Source organism: Hermetia illucens, chromosome 5 (assembly GCF_905115235.1).
Source record: "Hermetia illucens chromosome 5, iHerIll2.2.curated.20191125, whole genome shotgun sequence".
Classification (NCBI taxonomy): domain Eukaryota; kingdom Metazoa; phylum Arthropoda; class Insecta; order Diptera; family Stratiomyidae; genus Hermetia; species Hermetia illucens.
In genome coordinates, this window is record NC_051853.1 from 50,582,390 (window position 1) to 50,597,209 (window position 14,820).

General features: G+C 40.7%; 1 protein-coding gene across 1 annotated transcript; it reads right to left on the reverse strand.

Moving 5' to 3' along the window:
• Window positions 1–1,700: 1,700 nt before the first annotated feature.
• Window positions 1,701–14,288, reverse strand: LOC119658086. Its single transcript, XM_038065349.1, has 5 exons — window positions 14,146–14,288; window positions 7,388–7,542; window positions 7,192–7,319; window positions 6,962–7,140; window positions 1,701–1,963 (listed from the first exon to the last, which is right to left on the reverse strand). Exons 1-5 carry the CDS (start codon window positions 14,275–14,277, stop codon window positions 1,871–1,873), a joined length of 687 nt encoding a protein of 228 aa, XP_037921277.1. The 5' UTR covers window positions 14,278–14,288; the 3' UTR covers window positions 1,701–1,870.
• Window positions 14,289–14,820: the final 532 nt, after the last annotated feature.

A 14,820-nucleotide genomic window follows, 5' to 3' on the forward strand; every position in this document is an offset into this window, starting at 1 on the left:
TAGTGCCAATTGTTAGGTTCATTTTTAAAATTAGTAAAATTTATCAAGTTAAATGTTGAATATAAACGAATCTCAGGATGGGAATTCTGAAATTAAGAGGAGTAATTGGGAAAGCTAAGGACAATTGAAACGGGAGAAAAAGGGGAAATAAAATAATAAAATTACACATTATTAAATGCACTCTTTTATCAGGTTGTCCCTGGTAAAGACGAATGAAATACTGTATATGTCACCAAATCTCAGATACTACACTTTAAAGTTCGTTTCCTAGAATGCTAGAACCGAGAGCTTGTATTTGCTGGTCTATTGGAGTGATGTAACATTCTTGGATCCAAGAGTGTAGTTATTCATCGGTTTGCCCAGTCGTTTCCGTGGTATCACTTTCGTCTGATATGTTTCATCCCGTCTCGGTACAGTATGTTTGCTTATTTTGGTGGATGACAGGTTGTAAGCCAATCGCTCCGACTCGCCAACCTGGAAGATCAGTACAACGTACAATAAAAACTCGATTATTTGAATTATTTGTGTATTTCGGAAAATTTCCTTTATTCTAGTCAGAAAAATACTGACTTAATCCTCACACTTCTACTTAATTATAAGAACCAATATATTTCCTTTATCGTCTACATCCCTATTTTGCTTAGTTCTTAAATTTTATCGACTGTTTATCTACAATCCCTGAAAACGTCCGTCAGTCACGGGATATACCATTCTCATAGACCCAATAAATAGCTTGAAATGTGTTAAACAAAAATTCCTTAAAGTTTATCTATGCTAAGTTAAAATGCTAAATCCACAGAAATCTTCCATTTACCTTCACTTTCAATGGCTAAGTTCATTGTTATCCTCCTCACACCCACAATCAACGTTTCCGTTTGCATTCATCTATTTGCTCAGATTAAGAGATTTATTCAAGGAATCAACTTACGATACAATCCGAGGAGTACTTCTACCTTTCGGATTCACTACAAAATGCGAAATCTTCTGGTGCTTATTGTAATTCTAACAATGATTGGACGGTAATCCTCTCGAACATTATTCAAATGTAAGTCCAGATATCTCATGACAAACTGCAGCAAAAATTCGAATGAAGATTAATTTCCATGACATCAACATTGACAGAAAGCAACTTCTCGCTCAGGTGCGGACCTTCTATTCGAATTTTCTCTTGTGAAAGTGCTTCAAGCCTCAGTCGTGTCTATAGGAAGGACACAGTACATAGCATAGTAGACGCTAAAAATACACGTAGTACCGAATAAAGCTATTCTGAGCAATCATAAATAATATTGGAAAAAGTGCCTACGTATAAAGGCGGTTATTTTGCCGTACTTTCGTTCACCTGAATTCTGATGGCTGCTGACGTTGCGTCAATTTTCATATGTAAATCAAGAAATCCTTTTGGACTACCTACACATACTTGTATTCATCCAGGTAGATTGTAAAAATTCCGATTTCGAATCTGATGAAAACTAACAAAGATCCTCTTAAAAGCCAATTTAAGGACAAGGACTATTTTTATGAGGTGAATAGCTAATATTTCCCTCCCTCCGAACTTAGCGGTTTCATCCTGTACTCACCATTTAATCAAATCAATTGACAGCATTGAACTCCTTTGCCCTGAAATAGGTACGCGGCTTCCATAAAAGTCTAGACTATTTAGGCGTTTCAAACTTCCATAAATACGTTGGCTATATTCAGGATACTTCCATAAATCGATGCAATTATCCCTGCGTGAGTAATTAAATCCTAATTTACGAACGCAGTCAAAGCAACGAAAATTAGTGTTCACTTTTTTATTAGCCATATCAATTGCATTAACAACACATTAGTCGACCCTAACAAACATATAACCTATTAACAATTTTCCTTTTTAGTGAAGCCGATTGACGTCATCACGATCATAATAATGATATTGGTCCGCTGGTACTTGATATAATCCGAAATTTAGGCCGCTGGTCGCTATCTACATATGATTGAAGATATTTTGAAAGAAAAGAAAGAAAAGTCAATTAGCAAATAAATCATCAATGTGTGTTAAGTGAATTGTAAAAGTAATATATAGATATATACATGCCAATGGAAGTAGGAGTTTTTATGCTATGAAAAGAATTGAACACCATTTTGGAAAATTTTGTAAATATCGATTTAAGGAAAGAAGGAAAAGAAACTATAAAAGTTATCGTTTCAAAATGTTACATTCTTCTTTATTGAATTCTTCATGATTACAAAAAATAAAAAAAAAAATAGTAGTCAAAAGTTGGCCAAGTTGAAAAAAAATACCAAAGTTCCCGCTGTATTGACCTCACTGAAAAACCACGGAAGGTCGCGACAAAGACAAATCGGGAAACCGGAAGCTGAATGCTTCAAGTATGAAAGGTTATATGTATTTCTTACATGGACATTGATTCCGCCCCTCTCTTTCCCCGTCATCATCAGCGAAATCTTAATGGCCAACCTGGAAACGAAGTTAGCTTCGGCCAATCAGATGCCGAGGTCTTGGAAAAGGTATGTGGACGATATCTGCGCTATCATCAAGAAAAACGATATGGAAAAAACGATCAACTTCCTCAATAAAATACACCGAGTTCTACCAGGAGATGGAAAAGGAAGGTCAATTGCCCTTGTTTGACCTGCTGTTGAGAAGGAAACAAAAAAAATTAGGCCTGGAGATCTACAGAAAACCGACAGACACCAGTACTTTCGAACCACGCTCATCAGCATAAAGTCACCTCTTTCAACCACATCATTCCTATTCCTCGGATCGATGGATAGATACACTGACCAGACCATGAGCAGCTTTATCAGCAAACGAAAGAGAACCCTCCGACGGCAAGTGCTCACCAAGCTGACTCCGGATCAACAGCCAAGACGAAATTTCCTTTTCGTTAAAACGAAAACTGTGGGGACATGTTTTAGAGGTCATCTTCAGTAGCAGAATACCCAACTCAAAACCCTTCAAAGATCGACCGAAAAATCCAATCGATAAAATGGCATCTACATCGGACAAACCAGAAGGAAGGTGAAACACATTCTTGAGAACACCTGATGGAAACAAAGTTGAAGAAACCAAAGGGTGCAACGGTTCCACATCAAAGGTAGCAGAAAATATCGTCTTTGCTCAAAACCCTTCTCGAGTAACCAACGACCCAATAGGTCAAATGGGAAAGTATGGGTTATAAGAAATTTCACACCTAGATTGCATAAAGTATACATTGGACAAATCAAAAAGAACGTGGAAACGCGACTTAGAGAGCATCTGCTGGAAGCAGGAGGACCGTCTTCAGATCGAAGGTAACGAAACATATGGCCCTAAATAACCACCTCGTTTCCAGGGAGGACATAACGTTGGCAAGTCTAGAAATTTCTAGAACACCATCTCATCAGGGATCAGAGCAATGGTTACTCCTGGCTTTTGAAAATCAGGCGACGCACTCATAGACAAAATGATAATATCCGTTTCATCGGCGAGACGATTAATCAAGGGAAAAAAGAGTGAATAAGGGTTTAATTACCGCCTCGATACCTAGGAGAGTGAGTATAAATAGAACGATTCTAGATCCTCATTAGAACCCAAACACTGAGGAAGGCGACAAGTAGTAGCCAGAATATACATATAAGCAAAAAATAAGCATTTTTAGTAAAATACACGGAACTTTAAGCGACTTTATTTAAGAAAATATCGGTATGCAGAACATTTTAGGTACACTTTTCAGTTTGGTTGTTTTTAAGGGTGCCCCGGCAAATAAGTGATCGATTTCTAGCACCTCCAATCTCCCTCTTTACAGATAATGCCAAAACGTATACCGACTTTGGAAAGTACTGCTTGGGGCTTTTCCGTTGATACCCCATGTGACCAAATTTTTATTTTGCTTGAATGGAAACCCTTCGTTGAACACAACATAGAATGGTATTACTTAATGCATGCGTGGACGTTTACACCAAATTTCGTGTCAATCAGTACAGTCGTTTCTGAAAAAAGTCCGTGTGACACACAATCAACCTGTAGCGAGTTTCCAGATTTCGCACCAGAGGCGATCCGAGATAACGAATAGAGGCAGACCTATCGATGTGTAATTATGTGTCCATCTGCCTGTGCATGGACACATGTTTACTCATCTCTGGTGCGTGGGTGGGCCAAAATGGCCATCGAAAGGATGACGAGAAAATCAAACCAAAATAGAAGAAGAAAGAAAGAAAGAAAGAGGAAGAAGTAAACTTACGGTGGAGGGGATCATAGTCCCAGGATCGGTGGCTTTTGGGAATGATCAAGCAGGCTTCCCCGCCATCGAAAGAAAAAGCTGGCCAAAACAGACGATTTCGACACCCAACACATTTGCTCAAGAGGTACTGCAGAACCAGGAAATAGACCCAGGCGCAAGTTCATCTACCTCCGACCAAGAAAAATAGGGGGAAGTTTTAGGCAATCAGGTGCTAGAAAAGAAAAAAGGCATTCTGACCTGTACTCAACTAAAAAATCAGAAGGAGAAAAACATGTACCCAAAGCTGCCAGCTAACGAAGCGAAACTCCAGAAAACTAAAAACGGGGGATGGAGTAAAAAAAAGAACAATGAACCAAAGCTGCCAATTCGCCCAGAGGCAATTGTAAAATCCAGAAGATACTAAAAAAGGTCAAAGCTAACCTCAACCTAAGAGAGCTAGGGAAATATCAACAAAATTCTGAGGACCCAGAAAGGTGATCTCATGTTTGAGATGAAGAAATCCTGCATAAGTAAAAGCTGACTGCTTTTGCAACCAAGTTGTAAACTCGCTTGGGGAGAATATCGCGGTAACTTTCCAAAAACATAAGATCTATCGTTCGATCCAGTCGATGTTGAAAGTATGGGGAGAAAGAACATATTGTGAAGGAAATGACCCCAAATGCATTTTATGGTTCGATTCGATTGTAGATTTGACTTGTGTCAACCAGGCGCTGCCGTTCAGCAACCACAAGACAATCGCCTTTGGACAACAAACGGGGCTACAGAGCAGAAGATGATTACTGTCCTTAAACCATTATTTTCGATTGCATCGGAACTTTTCTCGCACATTTACCATAGAATGTCGAATATGCGCAATGAATTTCTCCCATCATACAGTTTCAAACAATGCGCTGGGAGATGCATCTCCTGTGTTTAGTCTTCTTGGGCTGAACCCATATGAAGTTCAACTCATAAGGACAAGGCGACGTCAACCCAAAGCGCAGCAGGCTCTTAGCAGATGTAATTGCCTGTTAAACATAGGCGTGGAAGCATCCTTCCTTCGCGTCACCAGAGCCAACAGTTTGTTTCTATAGAAGCTAAACTTAGCGACAGCAAACTTCACGCGCGTAAACGTAAACGGCTACAGGTAGAATACTTTCTCACACGCAAAAATATCTCAAATTTCCATTTCAAGGTCTTCCACTTCCAGAATTGAACTAATAATGTTGCTGCTTGCCGGTACGTGTAGTTGCCCAGTGGGCAGTGGGTGCATTACATGTTCTTCCGGTATAACCGAAAGGCAACTGTGCATAGATGGCGGCTTAAGGAACATAAGTCTTTTACATTTGCTTTATGTCAAACCGCCCGCCCCCAACTTCTGTGCCTAACTCAATTCACTTCAGATATTCAACATATGTCCGTGTCGCCAACGCATAGATCAACATCCGAATCGCAATTAATTTTTTGGCGATCGCTGCTGCCCCGAATGATGACACAGTTCTTCAGAGTTCTCCAAATACAAGCTCCCAATCTTCGGTTTATCTTCCTAAATCTCCGGAAAGGGTCCTAAGCCATATATTCCTGCCGATTTTCGTAAGGAAGTGTTGTTTCACTCAGTACACGATCTTGCCCACCCCAGCATTCGGACAACGAACTGGGTAGTCGCAAACAAATATTTCTGGCCATCCATGACCAGGTCACTAGGCATTTTAAAAAGGAAGTAGCTGTATCCTCTAGGTCAACAAAACGTTTCCACACCATAGATTCTGACACTGTAAAACCTTTGCAAAACTCGCCCAGGTATAGTCTCATGACCAGGATCGGTTTACGCAGTGGCCTTATGCAATTCTTCTGAAGTACAGTATAGTACAGTCATAGGTTGAGGCCTTCTATCGAGGGAGGATTCCACCCTTTCGTGCTCCAGGTGTAAAAATCACCGACTATGAAATACAGTTCAAAACTGCTTTCTTCTCGGAAAGATCCTCGATTTCAACCATAATCATACATCCCGAGACCTTGGAGAGACTAGATTATTGCCGGTTCCGACATCTCGTCACGTACAGTAGTCAACATCTCGAGGAGCCTCAGAATTTGCATCTTCCCTGGTGAAGGCTGAAGCCACCCAGACGCCGCTGTAATCACCATATGAAAGCCCCTATAAGGTCCTGGACCGTGGAGATCTCTCTTTCAGACTGCACGTCGGTGGCAAACCCAAGACGGTCTGCTTAGAGAGGCTAAAGGCTTTCTTCCAAGAGGCAAACGCTACTGGGGAAAAAACTGGCACCACGTCCATTTTGGCGTCCATCAGTCAGCTTCTGCAACCGAAAAAGCACGCCACGAGTTTTGTCGCCGAAACCATTTGGTTTCAGCTGGGAGTGGAATGCTCTGGCCGAGCAATATTCGAAATTTTTCAACTGCGTTACGAGATCCAAACTAATTCACCTGTCATTGCAACAAGAAAATTTTTATTAAAAACAATGATGCCGAATTTAATCCCATGTAACCTAAAAAGAATTTAAATGGAAGTTAATAAAGTTGAATGTTAATAAGTCGTGTGGTGTACGAGATATTCTTATAAAATTAAATTTATAGTAGATATCAACATAATATCTAGCACAGTTATTCTTGCACATATTATCCATCAAAAAATGTGAAAAGAAAAAAATCGCAAAAAAATTAACACTAGAAAAACCCCTCAAAATCATTATAAGTAATTATGAGATGCTTTTCTTTAAATTGTATTTGAACTACTCGATTCTTACCCTTTTCAATCCATTAATCGATGCCAAAATCAATGCAAGTTTCGATAAAACTAAAGCTTTTCCACTCAGCACAGCTAGGAATTGAAATCCAAGCGGGATTATAACCATCCCGAGTGCTGTTACACCAAACATCATAGCCGGTAGCATCTGATTCCGTCTCCGATGCCGACCCCTGCCTTCTAAAATAAGATTAAACACAATTATAATTTCCAATAGTCAACTATTCCAACCTAATTCTGTAGAGGATCCCTTCATATCGAAGCGTAAAACGTGGGTTGAAAGGACTCTGCAAAATTTCGCTAGGACACGTTTCTGCCAACTGCTAACACCACGCATCAGCCAAAGATCAAAGCGGTTACTGGAAAGTGACAATTTGGTGTCATTAGTCAAAATTGCTCTTTAGTAAATAACATTCAGGCTACCTACTTGAAGAGAGTTTTAGGAGTACTATGAGTACTTGCTGATGGCAAACGAACGAAACGAATTTCATTTGTGAGTGGTATAACATCCTTGGACATCACTTCATCGAAACTTTGCAAAGAAGCTTCCCTCAAGCACTCCCAAGTAGTGTTCTGAGAAGCCTTGAGACATATAAACATGAATAAGTACGACAGAAATATATTACAGATAGTTGTATAATAAGATTAGGGAGCATAATCAAACAAAAAGGATGTCCTGCTCATCATCTTTCAAAATAAAAGTTCAAACATCAAAAAGTATTCCCTACAAGTGGAAAAATCTGAGATAGCAATAGGTATGTAGTAGCAAGTTTAAAAAAAAATGTGGGTAGAACGATACCACTCGATACTAAACCGAACAACGTTTCAAGAGACACCTACATTTCTTGCACACTGGATGGCGAAAAAGGAAAAAAACCACCGAAACTAACTGCTAACCTACTTCAAAGTTCTAAAAATAGATAAATTGCTTAAAGGCGAAGAGTCATGAACTACCGTAAAGATACACATCGGTGATAATTCCTAGGAGATGAACAGATTCATTTCCCTGAAAACTTTTTGTCAAAGACAGATTCCCAGGAAACTGTTTGTGATATTGTATGAAATCTACGACCAGGAGGTACTTTTTCAGTGCAGATGAATTGAAATTAGGAGCGTAGTAATGAAATACAGGAGAAGCCAAACAGAAGATTTATTCTTATCACGTTTCATTCACTTGATATTAATATTCCCGGGATTTGTTGAGTTCGTCTGGTGAAAAGTTGAATTGCAAATTCTATTCAAATTTGAAATGTAACCTCGAGAGGGAAGCTATAACGTATGCACTCACGTGACTTGGAAGGATTTCCAGAGATGAGAAAACGATAACAGAAACAAATTATACAATATTGAGTTTCGTGAAAGCACCGTTTAAAGGAGAATGAACTAAACTACCTAATCAACTGCACTCCCTTTGTATGTTCTAAAAATTTGCTAAACGGTCTACTTTAAATACTGGTAAAAAATTGTAATGATCACATTGATTTAGGAATACCTAAAGTGGACATTCGAGTCGCGTATTCATGACCAATAGATTGATTATTAAGATTCCAAGGAAAGGTACCCGTTTTGAATGTGACAATTGAAGGGATATCTATGTGGGCATTGTCCTCGAAAAGATAATAGCTAAAATAATCCTGAAACAAATCAGTACCAATCGTCAACGTCGAGGCTCCCATCAAAAGCAAGGGCTAGCAAGAATGTTGGCCACTAGATACCAGCAAAGAAATGGAGGTCCACTGGAGCCCTGCTCAAAAGCCAACCCCAAAACACCATGCATCAATGCTCAGAATAGGCAGACCGTTACTGTGGGCAAGGGGCATGAAAGAACCTCGCTAAATACCAGGCGATTGTCGAAAACAGAAACAAGCAAAAGCAGAAGCACATCGACCGCCTTCAAACACAATCGATCACTAGACTAGGGCGAACAAGATGACAACATTAGCAGAGTTCCGAAGAGCTCGGACACCAGGCAACCTCAACAAAGAGGTAAGCAACAACAGCCGGTCGACGAGCCACGAACTACGAAACCCTTCCGCGATGTGACCAAGGGAACAGTCAACCTTTTCTGAGACGTACAAACGAAGAGTTCCCAGAAGCACTGGGAAACAGAGATTAAAAAGTGTGTTCGAAGGCAGCCAAAACTAAAAGTTTTCTACACCGCAAAACCGAACAACAACCTGCATCCACTAATCTGCTGGTCTTTCTCCTAGAAGAAGACATCGACGTCGGAGAAGCTCTAGATTGGAGGAGGCCGAATTATCAAAGGGCTCCAGAGCAAATATTATAATTATTCCGCACCGTAGGACATACTGTTCGGAACAGACCTTGAGCATGGATACTCGCCAGGAAGAACCTGCACGCTTTTTTAGGTCCCGACCTGAGTTTAAACAAGCTAGCCATGGTCAAATTAGGTAGGCTGCGACTGCAATGTAAGGCTTACGCTTTCTAGCAGCTCCCAAATCAACGAAAAAAGTAAGTCGTTCTTTGATTTTATTATTAATTCAAATCTGTCTTCCATTTTCCCAACTCAGAGAACTATGGCGGTTAGGAACAGATACTTTATATCATCCGACTAACCGGCCGGGATTTTTAAGGGAGGAGAACTGCAAGGTGTTTGAGCAGAGATCTGTCTCAGATTACAATTGGATACTTTTCAGTCTAGATCTGCTGCAGAGCTCTCAAATTCTTTCAAGGGCCTCAGGAGGATTGACTGAAAGAAGTCTGGTCAAGTTATCAAGAACCAACTCTCCAGTGCGCAAATTGGAAGATTGGCACGACGGACTAACTGGAGTCAATGGCTAAAACTCTGGAAAAAATATTCGAAAGCGTCTTTAAAGTTTTGCGCCCTGCTAAATACAGCAAAAAAACGTTGCCACCATGGTGGAATGAAAATTTGTCTAGCCTCAGGAAGGTGACCAGGAGGATCTTCAACATCTGCTACATGCATAAATATTGGCAGCCATACGATAACTGCCTGAAAAAGTACAGATTGGCCATCAAGAGGGCCAAGAAGCGGTCGTGGTTGCACTATTGTCAAAACATTGAAAACACCAGTGAATCTGCGAGGCTCAGTAAGATTCTATCCAATGGGCATAGCAGCCCATCCTTTCTTAAAAAGCCGAAAAGCTTCTGAACAGAATTTTCTGCTGAAACCCTGGAGCTATTAATTCAAATGCACCTCCCCGATAGCGAGGGCCGTTGCGAGTCAGAACCTTGCTTGGGGCATATGCAGTCCCCGTCATGCGAGACTATAAAATCGGTGATTACCGGAGATAAAATCGGCTGGGTTATAAACAGTTCTCGCAGGTCCCAGGTAGCATAATGCTAATTATGCTACAGAAACACCAAGAAAGGGTTACGCCAAGGCGTGTCAAGATTTATCGGAGCTCTATCTCTTTGGGATACGCACCATACCCCTTGAGACGCGCGCGCTTGTTTTTCATGCTGAAAGCTGGCAGGCGCGACCCTGAATCAGCGAATAATCAACCAAATTGACCACGCGCCACCTCGTTGGCATAGTGCTCTGAGCTCAAATAACAAAACGGCCTACAATCCAATAGTTAACACTGAAGCCATCCACAGCGAAGCCCTCCGCTCCACCTATAAAGGGGAAATGGGTGCCGCAATAACTGCAATCAACAATGATCCTGGAGATGAAGCATCAACAAATGATCTTCACAATCACCTCAAGAACATTATCATTAATACGGTTACAAACATACTTGGCCCCAGCCGCAGAAAGAGTGGGAACGGCTGGTTCGACGATGAATATAAATTAGCAACGGAACGGAAAAATGCCGCACACCGAGTAATGTTGCCTTCTCAAAGAACGCGGGCACACGCAGACACTTAACACGAATTTCGGCGACCGGAGAAGCCACTTCACAGACGGAAAAAAGAAGCCTGAAAGAACCAACAGGTCTATGAACTCGAAAAATTCAGGGACCAACCGCACCAGGCGCGAAAATTTTTCCAACAGCAGATGAAGCCTTATACACTTCGATGCTCATCCTGCCGAAACAAAGAGAGAAATCTTTTCTATGACAAAATAGGCATATTGGGGTGGTGGGGTGAGTATTTCGAGGAACTGCTCAACAACCAGGACATCGGCTAGTTGGAGGTTCCGCCAACAGAAGACGACGGACATATACTGCCACCATTGAGTATAGAGGAAATGGTTCCTGCAATCCATCGGTTTAAAAACCATAAGTCGCCAGGAGCCGAGGGAAGTACAGCAGAATTGGTTAAATATGGAGGCGACCAATTACACCAAGTGGTTCATGAACTAACGCTCAAGCTGTGAAGCAGCGAATCAACGCCTGACTACTGGCAACGAGGCATTATCTGTCCCTTATATATAAAGGAAGATATCACGCAGTGCAGCAATTCTAGAGGAATCATATTGCTGAGTATCTATAAGATATTCTCCACTATTTTGCTAGGTCATTGGCCCATACTCCACCTCACTCCAGGCAAATCAACAACATATTATATTTTCTCTCTGTGGCAAGCGATGAAAAAACTGTTGAAATATGGACATCAGTTGCACCATCTTTTCATCGAGTTTAAAGCCGCCTATGACAGCACAGCCAAGGTAAAACTGTACACGGCCATGAGAGAATCCGGTATCCCGATGAAACTGATAAGAGTGACCACCCAACTACTGGTCCATGCTGCTGATATCAACATCATGGGAAGAACGTCCCGAGACGTACAAACTACCCTTCGTCCAGATCAAGCAGGCGGAGCGAGATCTTCGGCAGCACACCAATGAAGGCAAGACAAACTATATGGTGACAACAGCGCCAAAAACCAACCAACCAACAACATCAAACTGCACTAGCCAAACGGGAAGAATAACAACTTGACCGTTGATATTTTCTCCTATCAAGGGTCGAAAATCACAACCGACCAGAGTTACAACGATAAAATCCGCGCACGGTTGTTAGATGCCAACAGAGCCTATTTCAGCTTACAAAAACTGTTTCGCTCGAAACGTCCCACCATAGGATCAAAGCTCTTACTGTACAGGACAATGATCATGCCAGTCCTCATGTATTCCTCGGAGTTCTTAGTAAGAAAAATTGCGAACTCTTGACCCCGTTCGGAAGAAGAATCCTCCGAAGAATTTTTGGCACCCTACATGAGGATGGATCTATGAGCGATACGTCAACGACCATCAGGTTGTAGATAAAATCCGGCTCAATATGTTGCGGTGGGCAGGTCACTTAATCAATATGATAGGCATGGACGAAATTCTACGCATATTGAACAAGAGCGGGGTGAAGCCGTATGAAGACGACTTGATGATATTGGTGTCAAGAATGTTTCTCTCCATTATGAATGGTACTATGGAACGAGCGATGGGGAAGGTGTTCCAATGGCCCTTAGGGAGCGAACTCGGCATAAATCCAACCAAAACGAAGCTGAAAGTCAAAGGTACCCGAATTCCACCTCCCGCGGCTAACTGAACAAAGATTGATTCTTTCCTCCAAGGTAAAGTATCTGGGTGTAAACTTGGATCCGAAGCTAAATTTTAGGTTGAACAACGAACTGAAGTTTAAGAAAGCCTGCATAGCCGTCTTATGCGCCCTTGTGTGGTGGCAGGGCTTGAACAAAAAGTAAACGATGTTTAATGGAGCTACCGGGGCTCTGCAGTCCTGCCCGGCAGATTCTCTTATTGTGCATCTACACCTCCTCCCCTTAGACCGCCACATTTAATACGTTGTAGCATGCAGTGCTGTTAAATTACGTGAGTCCTGATACTGATTGTTACAGCAAAGCCTTACGGCCATATTAATATCCTAGATAAAACACCTCAAAGACTCTGTGTATTCCGCACGAACTACGCTACTGCTGGGGACTTTCCAACCGCAGGCTATGACACAGTATTCTTCATCGATGGGTCATAGATGATCTGTGGAATCGGTACGGGAATTCTCTCGGATACACACCATATAACCGAATAGTGTAGTCCCCCAGGATTCAGCGTCATACCCAGCGGCGACATCCTTCAGACTGAGGGGCAGTGCAGAAACGTCCGTGAATTTCCTGAATCCGTGAATTAAGACCAAGCCTTCTTCCACTAAATACCTTATATTTCTAAATTTTTCATAATTGCTCATTTTTACATGTCATGTGAAAGCTACCATAATGAGGCAGCTTTTATCAACTTTGCAGGTTTGTAAGTTTAAAATACCGTTACATTAATGCACATTGAAATTTAGATAAAAACTCGATTTTGAAATTTTGGTGTTAATTCGACAGGCAGATGCCACCGCCGGTACTCTCCGTGGCGTGATAGGCCTTGCCAACTGATTTGTATTGTAAAAAAATATAAAAGATCTATGACTTTTGCTATAGCAGGAGTCAGCAAACTATTATATGATATATAGATAACTGCTTTTTCTGCTTGACTCCACTATATAAAAAAGTTGTCAATGAAAAAAGGACATCAGCTTAACGCCTAAATTTTACATCTACTATGAATATACGACTAATTGTTCATTTAAATAGTTTACAGTAGAAAATGAGGAGCACATGCTTGACGAGAGCAATCGCAAAATCATTGAAATTAATGGCGCGACATATGTCGCGGCTGCTCATACGTTGGAAGGCACTTAGACAACATGTAGAGTTATTCCATTGGATTAAACTATTCTGCCGTGATCCAATAAGCAACGAAGACCACCTCGCGGCATTGGAGACAAAGACGTTGTGTTAAATCAGTGACATAGCTTACTATGGTGATATCCGAAATAAGGACATTCGCGATCAATATGGTGTTGAACCCATCATCGAAGAGGTCAAAGTAAATGTGTCAAATACCATGTGGCTTTCCAGCTATAAAATTTAGGTGGCAACCACTCACGATCCTTCCGACCTTTTGCCGACCGCTGCTATGCCAATAAGTAAGCATATCTGCCAGAATATCCAACGGGAAGCGGCACATAGTATAGTTGATTTTTAATAAAAAAAAATCCGTAATATCATTTTAATAAGAATGAATAACTAGTCTCATCAAATCTCCTATTAACAAAACTTGGAAACAATTAAATGCCATCCTAAAATGAAGTTAATTGTGCGAAATATAAAATGAAAAGTCGAACGGGAGACGTAAATATTTGTTAGTCTAAAGTCAAATCTTTATGTTTATTTAAAAGGAAACATACATTATAAACTCACCCTTAAGCAACCATTAAAATTATGTTTAATCCCTTTAGCGAACGTAATCCAAGAATATCCTGTATTTTCTACACAAAAATACAGCCTCCAAGTACTTGCCAGCAAAAACACACTAAGAAAAAACTTAACCATATCAGCCGAACTAGATTTAAAAAGCGAACCAACCGATTAGAAGACAGTTTATAGAAAACGAACCTACGTGCTTCATCAATGCTTAAATACTTGATTCGGTAGCTAATCATGTTCGAGTACAATAAAGAGGTATCTTCAGATATGCAATTTTCTAATCTTTGTGACGCACCAATAGATACATTACTGCATTCAGCATGGTGCACTCTTCTCTGCTTTTAATGGTCCAATGACAATTATGGATTGTAGTTGAAAGTCGCTGGGAACTAGAACTATATTTGATCCAGTTTATTTTAATGAATATAAACTATAAATGTGTGTATGTGTAAAAGGGCGAAGACAATCCAGCGAAAGCAGACATCGATGACATTGACCAGAGCAAGCACCAAGTACTGTATAGTTTTATGGGAAAATTACATATTTATGTTTTTATATATAGCGAGCAACCTGAAGAAAAACGTTATAGCTATCAACAGTTTTGAAGTAATGGGTATTTAATTAGCTTCCATAAACACTGAAAATAAAATCAGATTGTCTTGCGGTTAC

Bases quoted from the DNA above. Each gene is read 5' to 3' on its own strand.
- LOC119658086 (XM_038065349.1), bottom strand. From the start codon at position 14,277: ATGGTTAAGTTTTTTCTTAGTGTGTTTTTGCTGGCAAGTACTTGGAGG. The intron at 7,543-14,145 runs GTGAGTTTATAA...ATATGTCTCAAG, and splicing joins ATTTTAATGGTTGCTTAAGG to GCTTCTCAGAACACTACTTG. The intron at 7,320-7,387 runs GTAGGTAGCCTG...GTCACTTTCCAG, and splicing joins ACTCCTAAAACTCTCTTCAA to TAACCGCTTTGATCTTTGGC.